The sequence below is a fragment of the Phycodurus eques genome, chromosome 3 (assembly GCF_024500275.1).
Source record: "Phycodurus eques isolate BA_2022a chromosome 3, UOR_Pequ_1.1, whole genome shotgun sequence".
Taxonomy (NCBI): Eukaryota; Metazoa; Chordata; class Actinopteri; order Syngnathiformes; family Syngnathidae; genus Phycodurus; species Phycodurus eques.
The window spans coordinates 18765866-18790449 of NC_084527.1; the positions used below are offsets into that span (position 1 = coordinate 18765866).

The 24584-nt window shown below is 42.2% G+C and overlaps 2 protein-coding genes across 2 annotated transcripts in view; both read left to right on the forward strand.

Annotated features, from left to right (window-relative positions):
- The window catches only part of LOC133400091 (doublesex- and mab-3-related transcription factor 1-like), a 28954-nt gene extending 17047 nt beyond the window's left edge, over positions 1 to 11907 (forward strand). Inside the window, exon 5 of the mRNA XM_061672328.1 lies at positions 8862 to 11907. Coding sequence (XP_061528312.1) covers positions 8862 to 8995 — 134 coding nt within the window. The 3' untranslated portion in view covers positions 8996 to 11907. The remainder of the gene's footprint in view (positions 1 to 8861) is intronic.
- A 4011-nt stretch (positions 11908 to 15918) lies between these two features.
- dmrt3a (doublesex and mab-3 related transcription factor 3a) lies at positions 15919 to 20026 on the forward strand. The gene is made up of 2 exons (XM_061672327.1): positions 15919 to 16318; positions 18982 to 20026. The coding sequence occupies exons 1-2, from the start codon at positions 15943 to 15945 to the stop codon at positions 19941 to 19943; spliced, it is 1338 nt and encodes a 445-aa protein (XP_061528311.1). The 5' UTR covers positions 15919 to 15942; the 3' UTR covers positions 19944 to 20026.
- The last annotated feature ends 4558 nt before the right edge of the window (positions 20027 to 24584 follow it).

Sequence of the window (24584 nt, forward strand, 5' to 3'; positions counted from 1 at the left end):
AGGGCTAATCACTTGGCCAAATACAGAGATCCAAATAACCTTCAGGAGCACCATTGCTGTCCTTTCCCCCGCCTCCCTCAGAATATCCACCCACCACCACCACCACCACCTCCTCTCCGCAGTCCCCGCTGTCTCCGCAAAATTGCCTTCTGGAGTTAGTGAGCGGGAACAGTTAAGATTTACAAACAATGATGAAGCTTGTCATGCGTCTTTCTCCATCCGTCACGGCGGCCCGGGCGGCGCTGGTGGGGAGAGCCGTGGCGGTGTTCTTCATAAAAGCCAGCTTCGTGTGAAATACGCGCCCCCCCGGCCCGCCCGTTTACTGCGCCGCACTCGTCAGCAGCCTCGCCACCGTAAATTGCCGAGCGGAGGGGTGACAGCGCAGTCCATCAAGCCTTTCCTCCTCCTGCCCCCCACCATCTCCATGTACACACACACACACAGTCAGAATGTTTGTCCACACATACACCCGTCCTCCGGGATCCAAAGCGTAGAGGGGTGGTGGTGATGGTGGTGGTGGGGGTGGGGGCGGGGGGGAGCTCTTGCTTCATGTTCCTTCTTGCCCCCGTCCTTGTGGAGACTTTGTAAAAGTTAGCCAGCTCAACTTTTTGGATCAATCGCAGTTTGAAAGCAAAGATTCAAACTAAAGTTTGTACGCGTGCGTCGATATGGGTCCTGCTTCGGTTGTACGGGTGTCAGGACAGAGGACATTTAAATGCAAATTAGAGGCGTGTTAATCGATAGACCCGCGCCGGCCCGCCAAGACTTAGAAATCCATGACTATCTTTCTGAGATCATTTTCAGTTGATTCAGTCCGCGTCACTGTACACTGTGCCTGTTACGGCACTTTTCCCCTTCAAGCTTCAAAACAATACGGCAATCTTTTTTTTTTCGGATTGCCATCCTCTCTCACCCTGTGTGCAATTCTTTGGCCTCGAACAAATCAGGCATGGCCAAAACCTTACACACCTCCTGTTATTGATGGCGTTTTCTTGACTCTTTCTCATGTTTGAATGGGGGAAGTCGTCCTGGCAATTGTCAGGCTGCAGAGAGGCTGAATCTGAGCTGTAACCTGATACAACAGTACCTTGATTTACGTAATGCCCCAGCTTACAGTTTTTTTAAGTTACGAGTCATCGCATGGATCTGATTTTTTTGCTTTCTGTCGCGAGCCAAAATAAGAGTTATTCACGAGTTTCTGTGTTTCCGCTGCTTCGGATAAGTCAAACAAAAATGGAACAATGAAGGTACTGTAATGAACGCACTTTCAGCCAACTATTGGATGGGACAAACAGTCAAACACACAAATATGAAACGAGAACACTCGCAAGGAGGCTGTGAATATTCTCTTTCATCCATTTCATTTCATTCTCAGGGCTTTGAATCGAGTGCTACTGGACTGTTCTGGTTCTGGTCAGTTCATGCACAAGGCTAGTTAGAAAAGCTGTCCTAACTAGTTAACTAACTGACACAGGCTAGCCAACACCACGGAATCGCTGTGAGTGGGAAAAGGCCACAGACTCGGTTTGTGATCTGTAAGTAAGAGTGAGAGAGAGTCATCGGGTTCCCGCTGGGGCTTGTCAGACCCTTGGGGGGCTTCACATTGTCTTTGCTGCCCCGCTGTGCTGCTAAGCGCTAAATACAAGTGTAATTGTTTGCTGTAATGGCTTGTACGACAGCGCCATTAACAGCAGGCTGCAGGCACAGCAAGACATTAAACGGTTGCCGTGCGCTTTATGTACTCGTCCGCAGCCTGACCCAAAGGCACGACAGTTCTCCCCAAAAGAGGCAGCGTGTGCTCACTTCAAGCTGTTCGTCAATCCTGGTTAAGTTTACTGTAAAACCGACACATAAAACAAGTAAGAGGATTAAATGCTATATATTTATACACCAAAATATTCAATCAAACCACATAATTTCACCTAACAAATTCCACTTGCTAAATGATTAAATATAATACCAAATACCATAAACAGGCTATTGGAAATGAGCATCCATGTTACGGTAATTATAAACCTTCAAACAACTGCTACTTTTAGGTGGAAACCTCGTACGTCCAAATATGGTCAATGTTATATTTTTTCACAAACCAATTATTGGTCCCCATGTGAATTGTTATTTTTATGCTTTCCATCCATCCATTTTCTGAGCCGCTTATCCTCACAAGGGTCGCGGCCCACGCAGGCACGGGGAGAACATGCAAACTTCACACAGGCGGGGTCGGGGATTGAACCCCGGACCTCAGAACTGTGAGGCAGACCCTCTAACCAGTCGCCCGCCGTGCCGCCATTTTTATGCTCTATATGAACCCATGTAAAGAGCTAAAAATAGCTTGAGAAGCAATCACGTTCAACTTGCTCAACTGTCTTGAGAAAGGTTGTCAAACCTTGCTTCTTTCGTCACTCTGCGGGAGCTGTTTGGCAATTACGTCACCTCAAGATTGGAAGCCTGGATGTTATTTAGACGATAACGAGTGAAAAAAGGTAGGTTAGCCAGAATACCTCGGCGCTGCCCGGCGTGTTGCTGTACAACATGGTACCACACTGAAGGCACGCAACTTTAAATTCAGACTTGCCTGTAGAGTGTAAAAACCTGTCCAAAGAATATTGCCTAATAATCTGCGATATGGCGGGGGTTCACTGTTTAACTCCTGTTTGCTCCGTAACAGCTCAATACAAGAGGCGTCCTCCATATTTATTCCACCCCTCTCGTGTGTCCTTTACTTTGGCATTTTTCTTGCACTGTCTGTCCGCCCTCAATGAATGTTTTGTTTGAAACGCAACCCGGGAGAGAAGGGGAGCCGAATATCGATCAGCCACCTCAGCTCATGAAGGCGTATCCATAAGGTTTGCTCGACAGACAGGCTATTTTGCCAGTCGATGGGGCACGCACAGACCCGAATGGAGATTGAACATAGGGGGGAGAGGATGGTGCCCCCCCCGCCCCTTCCCCGCCAGTCGTCTTCCAGTGGGGACAGATTGGTTAACAATATGGGGCCAAAGGGTCCTCGCTGCTTAATTAGCCTCTGACCCCGACACTGATGCCGTCTGTCAGCCAGGTTGTGATGGCTGCATATGCACACACACCCTGGATTCTCAGCAGCCACGCCAAGTCAGCAGTTTTAGAGCACCGATGCTCGTCCAGTCCGAAATACAGCAGTACTTTCACTCACCAGTTTGAGTCATTCCATGACCAAGGCCATAAATCAATTTACGTTTGCTTCTTATGTTGCTTTCTTCTCATCTTGTGTTTCATTCTCAAGTGTGCTCTTCTTGTGTTCTTGCATTTCATTTGTTGTTTTTTGTTGCTGTTTTGTTTGAATCTCATGTTGTTTCATGTTCACGTCCTTGTGTTTTCTTTTAATGTTGTGTCATTCTGATGTTCAAACTCATGATGAAAAAGTCTCCAAGGGATGAATGGTCAAAACGTTGGGGTGAAGGTCCGCCGTGTGAACATCATCCGGACTGCCGTGAGCCACCGTGTTTAAAAGCCGCCTGCCTGGCTGCCCTTTGGCAGAGTTTTCTGGATCATTAAGTTGCGCTGGGACGGCTGATGATGACGAAACCCACCCACCCGCACACACACACACACACACACGCGCGCACGCACGCACGCACACACACACACAAACGTGTGTCCAGGGACATATTGTGCTCGTATCGTTTTAATGAGAGCCATTTCATCCCAAGCTAACCTTGTCATGTGACAGGCTACTTTTCATTGTGAAGATTGAATTGCTGTTGCCGCAATAACTGCTTGTGCCACGTGCGAGAGTGGCCCTGGACCGCAGCAACACTTCATTTCCTTCTATAGTTTGTGTTGGTCTTTTTCCAATGTATTCCAGAAGGTTCTGTGACTGTGTTGACTGGGTTTGATACAACACTTTGAAATGCGCAATAGAGACACCTACAGGACTGGGGTGGAAGAGCAAAAACCCAAGCCTATAGTGTGAGGCCCCCGTTAGCTTGCCCTTTTTATTCATGCATCCTTCCATCCTTCCTTTGATTGCTTCACCAACTCTTCTGGCTTCCTTATCTCCTTCCTTGCGTCACACCTGCTTTTTTTTATTCATGTATCCTTCTTCCTTCCTTCTGTCGCTTAAACCTGCTTTTCTGCCTTCCTTACCTTGTTCCTTCTTTTGTTCCTTTCTGACCTTCTTTGTTACTTCGCTCCTCCTTTCATCACATCTGGTTTTTATTCATGTATCCTCCCTTCCTTCCTTCCTTCCTTCCTTTCCTTCCTTCCTGTTAAACCCACTTTTCTGCCTTCCTACCTAACCGCCTTCCATCATTGCCTTTGTTGATTTTGATTTTTGCAACCTTACTTCCATCCTTCCTACTTCCCTGCCTTCCTTTCCCTCAGACCCGTTTTTTTTCCTGGCAACTTTCCCTTCCTTCCCTCCTTCGTTCCTCCCTGCCTTTCCTTCACACAGACCATGCACCCTTCCTTCCTTTACTAAACCTACATCATGGCCTTCCTTGTTTCCCTCCTCCTTCCATCGTATCCACCTGTTTTTATTCATGCATGCTTCCATCCTTAAATTTGCTTTTCTGCTTTCCTTTCTTCCTTCCTAACATCCTTCCTTCTTTCCCAGAAAGTTGATTTTCATTCTTGCCTCCTGACTTCCATCCTTCCTATTTTCTGCCTTTCTTCCTACTTCCTTTCTGACATCCTTCCTGCCTTTCCTCTCCTCAGACCCTAATTTTCCATGCATTCATGCATCCTTCCTTGCTTCACTTGAACCTACTTTTCTGCCTTCCTTTCTTCTCTCCTCCTTCCACCACACCCGTTTGTCATTCATGCAGCCTTCCTTCTTTTTCTTAAACTTGCTTCTTTGCTTTCTTTCCTGACCTCCTTCCTCGATCCTTCCCTCAATGTTGCTTTTTATTCTTGCATCCTCACTTTCATTCTATCTATGTTCCTTCCTCCCTTCCTACTTTCCTTTCTGACCCCTTTCCCACCTTTTTTTCCCCCAGACTCACTTTTTTTTCCTGGAATATTTTCCTTCCTGACCTCCTTTCTTCTTTTCCTTCTTGCCTTCATTCCCTCAGACCTGCATTTTTCATGCATTCTTAAATGATTCCTTCTGTCATACCTGTTTTTATTCATGCGTCCTTCCACCCTTCCTTCCTTTACTTAAAGCTGCTTTTCTGCCTTCCTTACCTCATTCCTTCCACCTCAGAAGTGTTTTTTCTCCCTTGCTTCCTTCCCTCCTACCTTCCTTTCTGTTCTCTCCTGCCTTCCTTGCCTCAGACATTGCATCATTCCTTCCTTTATTTCTATCCCTTCCTTCATTCGGTTCTTTGCTAGAAAATCCCCTTTTGTGTTCTTGACTCCAAATTTTCAATGTAATTTCAAAGAGTTACACACATGAGAGAAGAGTTTGCTGTGGAAGATTGCGATCACGCTCAGTCCGGTATGTTTGCTTAAGCGTTATCTCACCCCTATGCCGCCCAACAATGTGCATGCTGGCTTTGACTATTATGACACCCCGTGAGAGAGATGATCTTGTCACATGTGAGCTTTTGTTGGTCAGCGTGGCAGGCAATGATTGCACTTTGATGCACTCCCCGACTCTCTTTAGCCAGCACAAGGGGGAGGTTACAAACGCCTCCTTTTGTCCCGCCTCACAAAAAGAAAGAGCGAGACTTTCATTGTTTGAGCGCTGAGTGACGGCCACCGGGGCAGAAGTTCACTTCGAACTTTTCCTCATTCCCAGCAGCACTCTTCTGACACAATTTTCAACACCGTGTGCCTCTTAATCGATGTTAAAACGAAAGCCAAAGAAAACGTCAAACTCAAGTTGGTGTTCACTAAACTGAACTTTCGGGAGTTATGCTGACATTTGATGTCAGTTCGTCCTCTGTACCCTGTTGTTGGGTTTTGTTCTCATTTTCTTTTTCATTCTCATGCTTTGTGTTCTCATCTTGTGGTTTCTTGTCATGTTTAATTTTCATGTTGATGTGTGTTCTTTCTCATCTTGCTTTCATTCTCATGCTGTTCCCTTTTTCTTCTGATGTTGTCTTTCTCATGGTTTGTTTTATTCGAATGTTGTTGTTTTTTCTTCTAATGTTCTCTTCTCATGCTTTGTTTCACTGTCATGTTCTTCCCATTTTTGCTTTCTTGTTTTCTCATAATGTGTTTATTTAGGTTTAATTGTCATGTTTCGTTTCACTCCCATGTTGTTTTCTTCTCGTTGTTTTCTTCTCATTATGTATCATTCCGTCCATCTTCTGAGCCGCTTCTCCTCACTAAGGTCGCGGGCGTGCTGGAGCCTATCCCAGCTGTCATCGGGCAGGAGGCGGGGCACACCCTGAACTGGTTGCCAGCCAATCGCAGGGCACATACAAGCAAACAACCATTCACACCTACGGGCAATTTAGAGTCATCAATTAACCTACCATGCATGTTTTTGGGATGTGGGAGGAAACCGGAGTGCCCGGAGAAAACCCACGCAGGCACGGTGAGAACATGCAAACTCTACACAGGCGGAGCCGGGGATTGAACCCGGGTCCTCAGAACTGTGAGGCTGACGCTCTAACCAGTCGTCCGCCGTGCCGCCATTATGTATCGTTGTCATGTTTAATTCTCATTTTTATGTTGTTGTGTCTTCTCATTATGTTCTGTTTTCCTCTCATGTTACATTTAATTTTCTTATATTTGTGTTTTCTTGTTGTTTGATTTCTGTGTATTTGATTCTCATGTAGTTACATTTTCATCTTGTTCTTTCTTTTGGTTGTTTTCATCTCAATGTTTCAGTCCCATGTCATTGTGTTTTTTATTCTCATGTGCTTTCTTCTCATGCTGTTTCACTCTAATTTTCTTTTTATTCTTGTTTCATTTTCATTCTTGTTTTATTCTAATGTTTTCTTCTGTGCTTTCTTTTCATGTATCATTTTCATTTTTTTGTGTTTTCTTCTCATATTGTTTTGTTATGTTGTGTTTCATTCTTATATTGTTGTTTTCTTCTCATGCATGTCATTTTCATGTAGTTGTGTTCATTTCCATGTACTTGTTTTTACTCAATGTGACACTGGTGTAATTATAGGAGTTAATTATTAATATTGTAAATTGATTGTTAATTTCCCCATTGTATAATGAATGAAAATAGTCAAATAGCAATCACTAATTGTAATTGCTGCATAGTGGCTAAATTGAGCTAATTGACAATGAAAATCATGTTGCATTTGGCTTTCTTAAACAGATGTAACAGGAAAGTGCATTAGACAGTAAACATGTGGACCATGTCCTCATTTAACACCCCCCAGCACCTTTAATTACCAACATGCACCGGCACACACACACACACACACACACACACACACAGTGGCGAACAAGCGCAGGACCCCGGCTGTACCTTGCAACACAACCACCCCTTTTAATGATGGAGGCGCCCGTTTGAAAGTGGTGACAAAGTGCAGACGGCCCAAGAAAGTGATCGTCTCGAACCAATCAGGAAGTTAATGAGAAGAGAAATGACCTCACAACACTCTTGGGGGAAGGACAGCAGGGAGGGATCGTTGGCCAATCGCATCGCAGGATTCCAGGAAACTCTGAACATTGCCGCTCGTTCATCTAAATGTAAAGACAGCTTCGATATTGCAACATTATTAAAATATATACTTATGAACAGCCTTATTTTTGCTTTAAAAATGTAATCTACAGTATAATAGAATGAACAAAGGCTTCATTAATTTGTTCATGGGGCTTGTTTATCTTTCTTGTTCTGCTGATGTTTTTGGTTTCTCATGTTGTTGTTTTTTGTGATGTTGTTCTATTTTGTCTTCTAATTTTGTGTTTTCTGTACTTTCGTAGGGTGTGTTTTTGTCTGAAGTTGTTTTCTTCTCATCTCTTCTCTTCTCTTTTGTTCTTATTTGTTTTATGTTTTTTCTTCTGGTGTTGTTTTTTGTTGTTGTTTTTTTTTTTAGTAATGTTGTTGTTTTCTGTTTTATTGTTCTTTTTCATGCTTGTGTTTTATTTCCAGGTGTGGTCTTGTCATGTTCTTTTCTTCTATTTCTTTTAAATGTCATTTCGCTGTGTTTTCTTCTCATGTTTTGTTCTCATTTTGTTTCGTCTCAAGTTGTGTTTTCTTTTCATGTTTGTTTTCTTCCTGTCTTTTGGTTTTTTTTCTTCTCATGTAGGTAGGGTTTCATTTTTCATTTCATTGTGTTTTTCATCTCATGTTGCGTTTTCTCAACATTGGTGTTCTCCTGTAGTAGTTTTCTTCTCATGTTGCCTTTTCTTCTTGTGTACGTTTTCTTTTTGTTGGTTTGTATCCTTCTGTTGTTGTTTTTTTTCTTCTCATGTTAATGTGTTTTTGTGTCATGTATTTTTTTCGTCATATTGTTGTTTTGATCTCATGTTGTTTTCATCTCAGGTTGTGTTTTCTTTTTTCTTCTAAAGTGTTTTCTTCCGATGTGTTTTCTACTCTTCTCATGTCCGTAGGTTTCTTCCCATTTGTCTCTTACTTAGATTTGTGCACTTATATAGATGCATTGTCAAGGTGACACAGCGGCGAGCAGTTAGCCTATCCGCCTCACATTTCTGAGTTTGGGGGGTATAAATCTGGGCTCCGGCCTTCCTGTGTGGAGTCTGAATGATCCCCCTGTACTTGCGTGGGCATTCTCCAGGTACCATGAAGATTCTAAATTGCACTGAGGAGTGAATGTGAGAGCGAATGGTTGTTCGTCTATATGTGCCCTGTAATTGGCTGGTGACCAGTTGAGGCCGTACCCTGCTTTTCTTGCCCAAAGTCAGCAGAGTAAGGCTCCAGCACCCCTCTGACCCTAGTGACGATCAGCGCTATAGAAAATGGATGGATGGATGCATTGTTAATTGTACTGACGTTTGTGTGTGTGCAGCCATGTCCGCCAGCAGCATCGGCGCCATCCAGGACTCCATGGCCTTCAACTCCGTCGCGGACATCAAGTCGGAGCTGGATGCCGAAGACGACAAGTCCGACCGACTTGTCATCGATGAAGACGTGGGCAAATGAACACCGAAGTTCACTTTTTGCTCGACAAGCAACGCCTTAAATAAATACATTTTGCAGTTGAGTTAGTTAGCGGCTCCATTAATCATTCAAAACAACATTAGGAGGCATGACTTCACTTTTCACTTCTTCAATTCAGCAATAATTGCATTTTCTTTTTTTTTTTTTACTATAAGAAATGATAATTTTTTTTGTACTTCTCATGTTGGTGCATTTTGTTTTCATGGTGTGTTTTCTTCTCAAGTTGTTATCTTCAGGTTTTCATGTTTTCTTTGCATTTGTTGTTTTCTTCTTGCGTTTGTTGTTTTCTTCTCATGTTTTGTTTCAGTCTCATGTTGTTTCCTTCACACATTTGTTGTTTTATTCTTTTCTTGTTGTGTTTTCTTATATTTGGATGTATTTTTCTCATTGTATTTTTCCTTCTCATTATTTGTTCGTCCCATTCTTTTGCGTCTCATGTTTGGTTGTTGTGTTTTGTTCTCACTGTGGCGTCCTGGGGGCATCCTAACTAGATGCCCTAGCCACCTCATCTAGCTCCTCTCAATGCGGAGGAGCAGCCGCTTGACTCTGTGCCCCTCACGGATGGCTGAGCTTCTCACCCTATCTCTAGGTGAGAGCGGACACCCTGTGAAGGAAACTAATTTCGGCTGCTTGTATCAGCGAGCTTGCTCTTCCGGTCACGACCCACAGCTGGTGACCATAGGCGAGGGTAGGAACGTAGTGCGACTGGTAACTCGAGAGATATTCCTTTCAGTTCAGCTCCTTCTTCACCCCAATAGACTGATGCAGACGCTGCACCGATCTCCCTGTCGGTCTCCCGCGCCAGTCTTCTCTCACTTGTGAACAAGTCGGGAGACCAATACAGAGTCTGCGTTACTGGAGACGCTGCACCAATCTGCCTGTCAATCTCTTCTTCTTTCACTTGTGAATAAGATCCCAAGATTCTTGAACTCCTCCACTTGGGGCAGGATCTCCTCTTCGACCCAGAGGGGGCACTCCATCCTTTTCCTACTGAAGACCGTGGCCTCAGATTTGGAGGTGCTGAGCCGCCTCACACTCGGCTGCGAACCGCCCCAGCGTGAGTTGAAGATCACGGCTCGATGAAGCCATCAGAACCACATCCTCTGCAAAACGCAGAGATGCAATACTGATGTCACCAAAACGGACCCACTCAACGCCTTGGCTGTGCTGTGCCCAGAAATTCTGTCCACGAAGTGTATGAACAGAATGGATTGACAAAGGTTTAGCCTTTGTCCAACCGTCACTGGAAAGGTATTCAACTCAATGCGGACCAAACTCTTACACCGGTCATACAGGGACTGAACAGCCCTTATCGGGGGTACGGTACCCCATACTCCCGGAGCAGCCCCCACAGGACTCCCCGTGGGGCACGGTCAAATGCCTTTTCTCTCAGCTGGCCTAGGAACGCCTCGGGATTCCCCCAGAAGAGCTGGACGAAGTGGCTGGGGAGAGGGACGTCTGGGCTTCCCTGCTTAAACTGCTGCCCCACGACCTAACCTCAGAAGATGTGAGAATGAATGTTTTCTTCTCATGATGTGTTCGTTTCTCACGTTTGTTTTCTTCTCATGTTGTGGTGTTCTATTCCACGTTTACTGTTTTCTTTTGAAGTTGCTTTCTTCAGGCTTTTGTGTGTTTTTTTTTTAATTTTTTTTTTTTTTAGCATTTGCTGTTTTCTTGTCATGGTCTTGTTTTTCTTGTTCCATTCTTATGTTGTTTTATTCTCATTTATATTTGCTCCTCATGTCTGATTAGATGTTTTTTTTAAGTTTCTTTTTTTCTTCTCATGTTGCATTTTCTTATGAGTTTCATTTGTATGTTTGTTTTCCTTTCTTACCCCACTAAAGACTTAATTGATCAAACTGTCCAATCAAGAAAATTCAGTCCAACGTCTATCCTTCGTGTTTGACTACTTTTAAAAACAAATAAAAAAATAAGAGAGAGAAAAAAAAGATTTACTCTTAAAAAACAAATTAGCAGCCTAATTGATCACTTGCGAGCTCATTTGGTTATACATGATAATAATGACAAATGTATGTTTTTGGGTACATTTTGCTCGACGTGGTGTGTGTGGCTAATCCTAAAGAATTGTAAACTCTTCTCTGCTGTTTTCCCCTCACAAATATTCTTCTTAATATTCTAAACATAAAAATGTTAAACCGCCTCATGGAGATTCGTCATGTGAAGTGTTTTCTCGGGTTTATGTGGCTACAAGTTTGTTTAGGGGTTCAAATGATGGAGAGTGGCAGAAAAAAAACAAAGAAGAAGTGTTTTCTTTGTGCCAACACTCTGGGTCGTGGCCCATCTGCTGGAATCAATAACACCGGCGTCTTGTTCTATTTTTTTTTATTTTTATTTTTTCATGAAACGCACTTACTCTTAATTTCATCCCCGAGTGGTTTTAGAGAGAAGAATGTGGAGTTACCTATAAGCGCCGTGCCGCCATAAATCAGCGGCGGCGCGAGTATCGATTGATGCTGATATATCACACAAATTTACTGTCACTTCTGTTTTCAATTAAAGATACAATCAGTCAGATAATGACTTAATTGGATTTTACACAAGATTGACTTTTATGGCCCGCGCTTTTACGACTTTACTTAAGAGAAGCCATTTTATCACGGGGAGAACAGTGTCTCGCCATTGCTTGTTTTTTGTTTTTGTTTTTTTGTTTTACACAGCGAGCGCACCACGACGCCCCCTGGTGGCTCGACGTGTTGGTTTCACCTTCAAAAGTCACACTAAACTTCATCATGCGAATTCTCGTGAGACTTCACCACAGTGAGAATCTAAAGGATTTTTTGATGGTAAGCCTAGAACAGGAAATGGATCTTGATGCAACACAAGAAAGGTTCTAAATGTAAATGTAAAATAAAAAATGTCATGTGTGACGTTGCAGTGTGAATATAAAATATAAAAAACACGTAAAAATATATATGAACACAGTCACAGTCTTTTTGTATGCAGTTGCTTTTGTATTTGTCCTCTTTTTGTCTGAATATCCTGACACTCTGTGTGTGTGTGTCCGTGTGAATGAGTGGATTGAGACGTGTGGACAATATTTGCTCCCCTGGGGAGACTTAAATCACCCACCCCGTGACAACAAACCCCACCCCACAATCAGCGCCTCCTAATCACCGCCATCTTATCCTTGTCGCCCACCTCCATTTTGTTGGGATCCCCGAAGCCTTTCCCTCATGGCTGTAAGACCTTTGAAAAAGAGTTTGGAAACGTGACGTAACACAGGCTTTTGCGTTCAAAGGCTTTTTGTACAGTGGCGTTGTCATGTGATCGCGGTGGACTTTGATGGGCACGGCAGGCTGGCGCCATGTTCATGCCATTTTAATCCATAACACTGTCATAAATTAGCAATTTTTTAGGATATTAAATAAGATACAAACATGTGTGTTGATGTGAGTGTGCGACGGTATATGATAGCAATATAAAGTATAATACCAACTTAAACAAAGCGGTGTTTGGAAACTCAAGCAAGATGTCATTTTTTTTCAACTTTCTGAAAAGTTGTCATTTTGGAGGTGGTGGTGTTGGTGGGGGGGGTTCTTAAGAAAATATATTTGTGCCATCAAATTTTGAATCTGAATTACTAACATTGAATTTTTTTACCATCAAAATATTCAATGTAGTTTTCAGCTTCAAAAATTCTACATATCTGCGATTGGCTGTCGACCAGTTCAGGGTGTACCTCGCCTCTCGCCCGAAGATAGCTGGGATAGGCTCCAGCACGCCCGAGACCCCAGTGATGAGAAGCGGTTCGGAAAATTAATGAATGAATGGAATTCTACATATTCGGCTAGAAATGCAACATTCGCTGTCAAATATTCAATGTATTCAGCTGCAAAATCAACATTAAATTCATATTTCAACATTCAACATATGTTGTCTGGTTCAACTTACGTTGCCCAATTCAATATTTAGTTGCAAATTCAACATTGTTGTCAAATGTTTTTTTTTTTTAATCCAAATGATATATTTTCAAATCAATAATTCACTTGGTCAATAAAAATATGTAGCAAAAACTCAATAAAATGTAATAATACCATTTTAATATTTATGACGTTTTCTTTCAATAAATAAACATTCAACACTTGTGGTAAAGGGGCACATTTTTTTTCTACAATATAGATTTGATTTACTTGAAGGTTTATGTATGTGTCAAAAAATTTATCAAATATAATATTGTTTTCACATTTAACAGCTATTTAAAAGTACTGTATTTTTAATATTTTTACCACATTATTTTTTTTAGCATTGATTTACTCATAAGTTTATAAAATCTAAAACGTCCATCCAATCACCCATTTTCCGAGCAGCTTCTCCTCACTAGGGTCGCGGGCGTGCTGGAGCCTATCCCAGCTGTCATCGGGCAGGAGGCGGGGTACACCCTGAACTGGTTGCCAGCCAATCGCAGGGCACATACAAACAAACAACCATTCGCACTCACAGTCACACCTATGGGGAATTTAGAGTCTCCAATTAATGCATGTTTTTGGGATGTGGGAGGAAACCGGAGTGCCCGGAGAAAACGCTCTAACCAGTCGGCCAACGTGCCGCCAAATCTATATTCCAAAATAAAATGTTATTCTTTTTTTCACATTTTTTTTTTTTCTTGAACAAAGAATGAAATGAACCACTTATTTCCAGTGGCACCACCTAACATGACAGGAAGGAAAGTATGACAGTGAGCGTCCTGCTGGACCTGGAGTCCATATCCATGTGTTTAACGGCCGCACAGACCCGTCTAGTCACCTTGAAAACGTGCTGGGCCATTTTCCAATTAAAAGCTTAATGGCCCCACTTGATTCCCTGCCCTGCCATCCCATTATGTGCTTCAATAAACTGCTCTGTTTCTCTGGCCTCCATTAGAAGATCCTACTCAATATGTATTCACAGCAGTGCATGAAAAACAAAGAAGTTGTAAAAGTTGGAGAAGATTTCCAAATGAATCAGTCTTTTATTTGTGTGATTTTAAGAGCCAATTCTTGGTTGGTGCATGGGCAAGATGGTGTAAATGACTACTTACAGGGTTTCCACGACCCTTAACACTGGGGTGGCGTGTGGGTGAGGGAACAATGTCTACATTTTTAATACAGATCTGGGTCAAGGATTCCCCCCCCCCTCCCCACATAATATCTTTTGGGAATTATTATGGTTTTTATTCCATTTCTCTATGGATAATATACAGTACAGCTTTTTCTATACATTTTGTACGTATTTTCATAGATTAAAATGGTTTTCTGCATATTTAAGGCATGGAAATATGTTTTCTTTATTAACAAAATGTTGAATGATATGATTTTTAATTTGGAACAGAAATACATGAGACGTTATGATATAATATATAAAAAAATATTTTCTTCAGTCATTGGTGTGATCTTAATGGGGAATTTGATGCACTTCTAAATTCAAATCAAACATCAGAGCTACTGTTATGTACAGTAAAAAGCCCTCCGAAAATATGCTCATAAAATATAGTAATAGTAATATTTATTCCATCTCCCTGACCCCATAAATTTAGTATCCTCTTTTTATTGGCATTTTTAAGTTTGGTTCCCAATTTTTGTTTTTTTGTTTTTTGGGGAGGCTCTGACTTGGACGTTTTGCTTAATGTTTCACTGATTAATACATTAAATAACCAAACATAATAGAAATAATTAATATTAATATTATGACTAACATTAAATTAAAAAAATGTATTCACTTGTGACATCAAACCATTTTTAACTAATGCATTTCATAAAATAAAATTTTAAAAGTGCGTATTTTCTGTACATTTCCCAAAGACATTTTCTTTGAAAAAAATTGCAAAGATTTTTTATTCTCTCCAAACACCAAATATTTTCTTTAAATTAATTTATTTTAAATTAATTAATTAATTATTTTAAAAAACTTATTTACATGGCGGCACGGAGCGGACTGGTTAGAGCGTTTGCCTCACAGTTCTGAGCACCGGGGTTCAATCCCCGTCCCCCGCCTGTGTGGAGTTTGCATGTTCTCCCCGTGCCTGCGTGGGTTTTCTCCGGGCACTCCGGTTTCCTCCCACATCACAAAAACATGCATGAATTGGAGACTCTAAATTGCCCGTAGGCATGACCGTGAGTGCGAATGGTTGTTTGTTCCTATGTGCCCTGCGATTGGCTGGCAACCAGTTCAGGGTGTACCCCGCCTCCTGCCCGATGACAGCTGGGATAGGCTCCAGCACGCCCGCGACCCTAGTGAGGAGAAGCGGCTCAGAAAATGGATGGATGTATATCCTATTTATAAAATGTAAAAAGTGCATATACTGTATGTTTTGCACATTTCCCATGAGGGACTCCTTTTAGCCACGTGCACGTCTTGATTGACAGCCTGGTCCTTGTTAAAAAATAAAAAAATAAATCACTCAAGACAATTGGGATTTGCCATCAATAAAATATTAAAAACTGCTTTTCTGCACATTTCTTGCGTAGCTTCTCGTGTCACATGCATGTTATGTTTGAGAGCTGTGTGAAAAAACTAATCTATTCAGTCGAGACAACAAACTTGTTCATTTCCTATCAATACAATTTTTAAAATGCATATTTTCTGCACATTTTTCGGTCACTATCTGGACTAAAAAAAACTGGCATGAACAGTCACGCGCACGTTTTAATGGACAGCCGGCTAGTTAAATAAATAATACAAAAATAAAATTAAAATAAAAAAGATGTATTCACTCGAGACAGCAAGCTACTTTTTGACGCGTATTTGCTACAAATAAAATGTAAAAAGTGCCTACTCGCCTATAGGTTAGGTGCACATTTTGATTGACAGGCGGGTGGGTGGGCGTGTGCTGTAAGTTGCCCCCCACGCCCACGCCCCCGGTCTCGGTCCCCTCACTCTCATTGCTCTTATCTTGCGGGTGTCCACATCAGCGGTGCGCGTATACGTCCGCGATGAACGGGTACGGCTCTCCGTACTTGTACGTGCACGGCGCTCCGGTGTCTCAGCCGCCGCGAGCGCCCCTCCAGCGGACCCCCAAGTGCGCCAGGTGCCGCAACCACGGCGTGCTGTCGTGGCTCAAGGGCCACAAGAGGTACTGCCGCTTCAAGGACTGCGCCTGCGACAAGTGCATCCTCATCATCGAGAGGCAGAGGGTGATGGCCGCGCAGGTGGCGCTACGCCGGCAGCAGGCCAACGAGAGCCTGGACAGCCTCATCCCGGAGGCCCTCAGGGTCGTGCCCGCGGAGGGGGCCACGGCGGCGGCGGCGGCGGCGGCGGCGACCACCGGGGAGCCCGAAGCCAGATGGAGGATTGCGGAGGAAAGACGAGGTGAGGACGCACCCCGGCGGGATGTCATGTTATTAATAACCGAGCAATTGGAAACTAGTTCACACTTTAGAAACACGGAGAGGGAAAAAAAAGCTTTTTAGTCGGCTCACTTTGGCACATTTTCATTCGTCATCATTTTTAAAACCCAGGCCCCTGAAGGTCCACCCTACAATTACAATTACGCGTTGAGAATCTTGAACATTTTTTAAGACGAACTACGGATTTATTCAGATCACATTTGGACGCTTTAATTGGTATTATAATCATACATTTTTAAGAGAAGCGCCTTTCTAAGCACTCAAGGTCCCGTAAGGTGGTACTGTATATTTAAAAATGACTATCAAATATTCGTAATAAATTAGCATTGAAAATGTATTTGGAGGAAAATAATGAAACATGACTATTACTTTATGATAAAGGTTTAGACAACTATCTTAAATGATGAAAATGATTTATAATCACTATGAGTGAAGATTATTATGACGAAATAACATTGTAGGCGTAGTTTATGTACACGATACATGCTTTTTACACATAACAATTCAAAATAAAACATCTTACATTGCTTTATGTAAAACATTTAAGGTAGCATAGGCTTGAATTTGGGTATTTCATGATTTTTAAAAATACATGTAAAAAGGACATTGTTGTCTGTAATAATTGCAATTGTTAAATTAAAGGGTAAACGTGCGTGTGTTTTTACATATAACAATGGGCCTATCCTTTCAGTTAAACAATGTAAAAAAAATTATATAATTAGATGTAAATCATTTGAGTGTGGGGTGTGGATTAAATGAGTATATTTCATGTTGTTTTTAAAACTATATCTATATTGTTTTTATGTCACAGTCAGAATCCAGTGGCTGGCATATAAAAATATAGATATATGAAAGATTTCCCTCTTGTATAGCTATTTATTATGGAGAAATAGAACAAGTGAAATAGTAGGATATAATACATGATATTCCACCTGGAATGTGAAGGGTTTTATTGATAAATGAGCCTTGGTTGTAGTTTGGAGTAGCTGGACACTTTACGGCTGTTTACCTCTAGGATTGATACAAATGAAATCCCTCAGTCCCTACATGTTATCTACATCATTTAAATTGCACATTTTATTTGCCACCTCTTTTATTTGTGTCACCTAACGTAGAGTATCTTATAACAGCTGGAATTTTTAATTCATGCCAAAAGTAAAAAATTACACCAATCGGATGGTGAAATTGATAAAGTTGTTTTCATATTTCTCGCAACGGTGAGATAAAATGTTGCCAAGCAACAATTTATGTTTTTACACAGCATGCTGACTAAGCAGCTTTGCAAAGAACAAACTTGAGTGGTAGAAAGTCGCTATGTAAATAAATTATTATTATTATTTTATTCTTCTGTCATGACTCGAGCGCGGGGTTAATTAAATTCAGTGATGTATTTACAGATGAAACAAATATATATACATTTTATGTAAAACAACAACATAAAGATACTGTTGCATGTAAAAACAATTGTATGAAAAATACATTGTTATATGTAATATATATATCCATCCGTTTTCCTTACCGCTTATCCTCACGAGGGTCGCGGGCTGCTGGAGCCTATCCCACCTATCTTTGTCAATCATAGTCAATTAGTCAATTAACCTAGCATTCATGTTTTTGGGACGTGTGTGGAAACCGGGGTGCCTGGAGAAAACCCACCCAGGCACGGGGAGAGCATGCAAACTCCACACAGGCGGGGTTAGGATTTGAACCCCGGTCCTCAGAACTGTGAGGCAGATGTGCTAACCAGTTGTCCACCGTGCCGGCTATCTATCTATCTATCTATCTATCTATCTAATGTAAATGTATATATATAAAATATATAAAATGTAAATGTAAAAAATATTATTAGATATAAACAAAAAAGTGGCGGCACGGTGGTCGACTAGTTAGAGCGTCAGCCTCACAGTTGAGGACACGGGTTCAATCCCCAGCCCCGCCTGTGTGGAGTTTGCATGTTCTCCCCGTGCCTGCGTGGGTTTTCTCCGGGCACTCCGGTTTCCTCCCACATCCCCAAAACATGCATGAATTGGAGACTCTAAATTGCCCGTAGGTGTGAATGTGAGTGCAAATGGTTGTTTGTTTCTGTGTGCCCTGCAATTGGCTGGCAACCAGTTCAGGGTGTACCCCGCCTCCTGCCCGATGATAGCTGGGATAGGCTCCAGCACGCCCGCGACCCTAGTGAGGAGAAGCGGCTCAGAATATGGATGGATGGATGGACAGGATCCATATCGACACAGGAAGAAAACTGCATTACAATACTTTGTAAGTGCCTGATGTACTTTATTTTTATCGGAATTAATTCTAGTTTCTCTTCCACAGGCAATGTTATAAATCTTACATTTTACAAACAATAATTTGTGATTTATCATTAACAGCACAACAACATACATCAGCACAATAGCTCCAATTGACTTTTGTCTCTTGGTCAGGGTTGAGTGGTCACTTGTTCCGAGACAGACACCACAGGGCTCATCATTAAATTTGCAAATGCCACAAAAAAAAATAATAAATAAAACACTATAAATGCTTATTGGCAAGTTTATTCATCCATATTAATTCTTCAATTGAATCATTGATTTGTATTAAATGTAAACGGAAAAAAAACAGTCGCCTTATGTTTTGCAGATGGTCCAGAGGATGGAAGCGGGGAGGTGTCCGGGGCTGAGACCGGAGGCAGCCCTGGTGAGCGGGACCACGATCAGGTGAGCTCCCCGGAAGGTTCCAAACCAAACTCCTGCTACACCCCAGAACCCCCGGATGGTCACTCGGAGGAGAAGGAGGCCAAAGCAGAGAGTCCCCAGAAGAGGCCCGCCAGTCCCGGGGCCCGGGGGATGCTCATTGAGGGTCTGGCCGGCTCCGTCAACCTGCCCCTCAGCCTCAGAGCCAACCGCCCTCCTCTGGAGGTCCTCAAGAAGATCTTCCCTGGCCACAAGGCACCTGTTCTGGAGCTCATCCTCCGGGGCTGCGGAGGGGACCTGGTTGGCGCCATCGAGGTGCTGCTGGCCAGCCGGGGCCCCGACGGGGGCGCGCACCCGCACGCAGACCCGCACCCCGACCCCATCGTGCTGCCGCCCGGCGCGCAGCCCTTCGAGCACGGCCTGGGCTCCTACCACCCGGTGACTTCCTCTGCCAAGTGGTCGGTGGGCTCCGCCTTCAGGGTGCCGGACTCGCTGCGCTTCACTTCCGAGTCGCCCTCGGTGGGCACCCTGGGGGTCCCCCTGCAGCACCCGCGCTACCCGCTAGTGCTTCGCAACTCCCTGGCCCGGGGCCCAGGCGGAGCACTGGTGCACAGCGATGTGACCCTGTGGAACACCATGGCCTTGCAGCAACAGTACCAACTACGCTCCGCCGCCGCCGCCCAATACGTGTCGCCCTTTGGTCCAGCCTGCGCCCCCGGGGGATCCGTCTTCCGGGGGGCCTCACTGCTACACCAGCACCACCCCAGAGTCACCGAGGAGCCCCGCGGTGGCATCCAGGAGGGCGAGGGCTGCGGGCCCGGGGCCAAGGGGGGCCTGTACTCGCCCGACGAGGACTACGAGGAGCGTTCAGACTCGGCCGACTCGCGGATCTTGAACTCGTCCGGCTAGAATGCGTTTTGCTTTGATTGGATCGGATCCAGACAAACAATGAAGTGAGCGCCACTCATGAATGTACAAACCTTTACGTCTACTTCCTGTCAGCATGTTGTCATGATTGTGAGCATGTGTTGAGTGTGAATAATAAACGAGCAACACTGGACATCGAAACTGTGTGACATGTCGCTTTCGTACAGCTTGGCCACAACCTCCATTATTGGGTAATTGTAATAGTTGTAGCAATAGTATTAGTAATAGCAGCAGTTGTAATATTAGTAGTAGAAGCAGGTAGTAGTAATAGTTGTGGTAGTTTTAGTAGTAGTAACATTATTTGTACTACGAGTCGTTGTTGCTTTAGTAAATGGAAGTAGAAGTATTTGTAGTAGTTGTAGCAATAGTATCAGTAAACGTGGTAGCAGTTGTAATAGTCGTTGCACCAGTGGTACTAAATTGATGTTGAAGTAGCATTAGGAGTTAGTAGTTTTAGTAGTTGTAACATTAGTAGTAATACTAATAGTAGTAATAGCAATAGTAGTAATGGCAATATCAATAGTGGTATTAGTATTAGTAGTTTTACTTGTAGTGAATGATAGAAGTATTAATGGTTGTCATAATAGTTGTAGTAGTAGCAAAAAGTTGTAATTCTAGTAGTAGTTGTACTAGTAGTAGTAATATGAATAGCTGTACTAGTAGTAGTAATAGTAGTAGAATCAATTTAAATCGATTTAGAAGTTGTCAGAGTAGTACTATTAATAATTAGTAATAGTAGTACTGTGGCTATCGTTGTAGAAGCAATATTAGTCGTGTAATTTTTGTATACAGTATGTGTAGCTGTAGTAGTAGTAGTAGTAGTACGAGTAGTAGTCGTGTAGTTTTAGAAGCAGTAGTGAAATAAATAATAGTAGTTGTACTAAACAGAGAAAGTAGTGATACTAGTAGTAACAGTAGTAATACTTCAACTTTACTGGCTCTGGGTCAAATGTAGAATTCAATCCAAGCTCCTCGTTTCTATCTTCAAGGCCAATAAGGCCCTCCATATTTGGCCGACCTCCTCCGCCTTCCGTCACCCGCCTGCCCGTCTCAGCGCCACGGGGAGCAGAGCCTTCATTTCTTCTGTATACTTCTGTTTTTACTGTTGTTTTATTGATGTATAGTGACTTTGAAGGCCAAGAAAGGCACTTACAAATGTATGATTATTATGATTATGATGATGATTATTATTATATTTGGAGTGGTGGTAGTAGTTTAGCTGTAGCAAATAGAAGGATGAGTATTAATGATGGTAGTAATAGTTGTACTAGTAGTAGTAGTCGTCGTAACAGTAGTAGTAGTAATAGCGATAGTTGTAGCAGCAGCAAGTGTACTAGTCGTATTTATAGTATGTAGGGTAAATAGTGATGTGTAAAACGAATAGCGGTGTGTTTGAAAATGTGTTTCAAAAGTGTAAAAAGAAGTGAAACACTAACGGGACATGATGGGACGTCAAGCGACTCTCATCCGGCGTGGTCTTCTTGTCCAACAGGTGGCGCCACGACAGACCAGATAAAGCATCTCCATCTAAAAAAAAAAAAACGTTATAAAGGCAATAACAAGTTTAAAGATAGCATACCGGATATAAGACATACAGCGGGTTCATTTTGATTGCCATATAACTATTTTTGCACTTCAGGAGACACTCATCTTAACCGGAGTTCTTCCATTCAAATAACATGACGAATGCTGCCATCTGCTGATGGAATGGCTACACAACAAGTGTACAATTCAGGAGTCCAACTGCTCCTGTCAATCGGTACACTCAGGACGGTTGTGTTTACCTGCTTTTGCCTGACATCTAGTGCTGAGAAGTCAACACGACATTTGCCACTTTTCATTATTGTGCTAAGGCGCTGAACATTAAACATTTTGTATGCACTAATTTCAACAGTGGTTCTATAGTTTATAACTAAATCGTTTTGATTTCACATTCATTTTGTATCATGCACATGAAATACAAAAAAAATCATCAAAAAACTGGGCCAAAGTTGAAGTGCCCAGTAGTGGTAAAACTGCTTTCTTGAAATGCGTTTTTATTACACGTTACATTTAGCTGTGGAACAAAAATTCAACCGAATACAGTACAAAGTAAATAAATACAAATTCAAATAACACAGTAAAAATAAATAAATAAATTGGAAAAAATAATTGGAAAGAAAAAAGGGACAGTTACAATTATTGAAAAAAGACAAAAGTAACAAAAAGTATACCAAATGAAGTAAAAGTAAACCTAAAATAAAATAAAAAATAAAATAAAACGGAATGACAAAAGATTAAAATGAAACTAAATAAAACACATTCACAATTACAATTCAAAGGTATTAAGCAAAAATAATAACAACACAAAATACAATCAATTAAAAACAATAAATTAACAAATAAAATGAAACAATTAAAACAAAAATTACAAATATATAAATCCATCCATCCATTTTCTGAGCCACTTCTCCTCACTAGGGTCGCGGGCGTGCTGGAGCCTATCCCAGCTGTCATCGGGCAGGAGGCGGGGTACACCCTGAACTGGTTGCCAGCCAATCGCAGGGCACATACAAACAAACAAACAAACATTCGCACTCACAGTCACACCTACGGGCAATTTAGAGTTTCCAATTAATGCATGTTTTTGGGATGTGGGAGGAAACTGGAATGCCCGGAGAAAACCCACGCAGGCACGGGGAGAACATGCAAACTCCACACAGGCGGGGCCGGGGATTGAACCCGGGTCCTCAGAACTGTGAGGCTGACGCTCTAACCAGTCGACCACCGTGCCGCCACAAATATATAAATATCTAAGTAAATAAACACATAAATTGCAATTCAAAATAATGTAAAAATACAGTTTTTAAAAGAAGGTTTTTATTATTAAGGGAGAAGAAAACTCCAAACCTCCATGGCCCTGGGTGAAAAAGTGATTGGCCCCTAAACCTAATGACTGGTTGGGCCATCCTTAGCAACAACAACTGCAGTGAAGCATTTGCGATAACTTGCAATGAGTCTCTTAAAGCACTGTGGAGGAATTTTAGCCCACTCATCTCTGCAGAATGGTTATAATTCAGCCACATTGGAGGGTTTTCGAGCATGAACCGCCTTTTTAAGGCCATGCCACAGCACCTCAATAGGATTCAGGTCAGGACTTTGACTAGGCCACTCTGAAGTCTTCATTTTGTTTTTCTTCAGTCATTCAGAGGTGAGGTTGCTAGTGTGTTATGGATCATTGGCCTGCTGCAGCCTCGAGTTTTGGCCAATACCGATATCGGTCTGATCCGATTTCCGCAACAATCATACTGTACATACTTACAGTATTTTGTAGTATGGAACGTTAGAAAAGCCTTGATCAAGTGATACTACACAAGCAGAGAAAAATAAGAAAAAAAATGACCCATTTATTATTAACCAATGGGTTACATAAAGTAAGCGCTCTGCACGTCTTGAGCTCTAAAGGGAGATTTTAGGTCTCGTCCGATCTGATTTTTGTTTTTATTGCGATCTCAAAGATCGGATCGGGACAACGCTAGCACTCATTGTGTTTCGCTGGAGTCCCAAAGCTTTAAAAATGGCCTTATAACCTTTTCCATGCCAATAGATTTCAATTGAGGATTTTTTGGTCTCCTTCACTTTGTCAGGCAGGTTCTATTGAAGTCATTTCTTGATTGAGAAGAGGTGTGGTAGTATCAGGCCTTTGTGTGGCTAGAGAAATTGAACTCAGGTATGACAAAACACAGTTATGTATTCACAGGGGGTGGGCAATCACATTTTCACACAGGGCCATGTAGTAATAATAGAAATCTTGATTTAAAAACTGCATTTTGTGTTTGCTTGTGTTGTGTTTGACTAATATTTAAATTTGTTTGATGATGGGAAACAGTTAAGTGTGAAAAACATGCAAAAAAATAAGACATCAGGAAAGGGCAACTAAATGTAAAAATGTATAAAAACTAAATGAGGAAAATAAATAAACTACATGAACAACGTAATAGCACAGTTAGTGGTCAGAACTGAGGTATTGTGTTGACTGTTGTGTTGTGTTTGGTTTTGACTGGTCGCCAGGTCAGCATGGAGGCGTCAAAGTACTTGAGACGGAGACAAATGTCGCCCGCGACGTCTGCTTTAGTCTTTAAGTGCATGTGTTGTGAGTCCATCACAGGTTAATTAACATAACAGTGCTCCTCTTACACTTTTTGTGGAGTGCACCTCCTTCTTCTTCTCAGTGGGACACTTCCAACTAGATGCTGCTCTTTCAATTATTACCACAACATGGGATCAAGTGTCATTTCAACTCTGTGTGTTTATACAGGTTGCGACCATTCACAATATGTGCAGTCTAACACACAAACAAAAACAACCTAGTGAATGATGAAAACACTTATTAATATCTTGTATACATCTGAATAGGTTTTATTTTTTTCACACCTATTTGTGATTTCCAAAGATGTCTGCACATCGGGAAAGGACCAAGATTTCATTCAACAGCACTAAACCTGTTCAACATCTCAAGAACCTGGCCCTGAAAAATCTTTAGGATTCAATAAACCATTCCAAAGACTCATTTGAACCACCACAAGACCCTCCAAATCTTCTTTAACAGGACCTAGAACTGCTTGAAGAATCACTGAATCTTCA

Coding starts and splice junctions, on each gene's coding strand:
- dmrt3a (XM_061672327.1), top strand. CDS start 15,943: ATGAACGGGTACGGCTCTCCGTACTTGTACGTGCACGGCGCTCCGGTG. Junction 16,319..18,981: donor GATTGCGGAGGAAAGACGAG/GTGAGGACGCAC, acceptor TATGTTTTGCAG/ATGGTCCAGAGGATGGAAGC.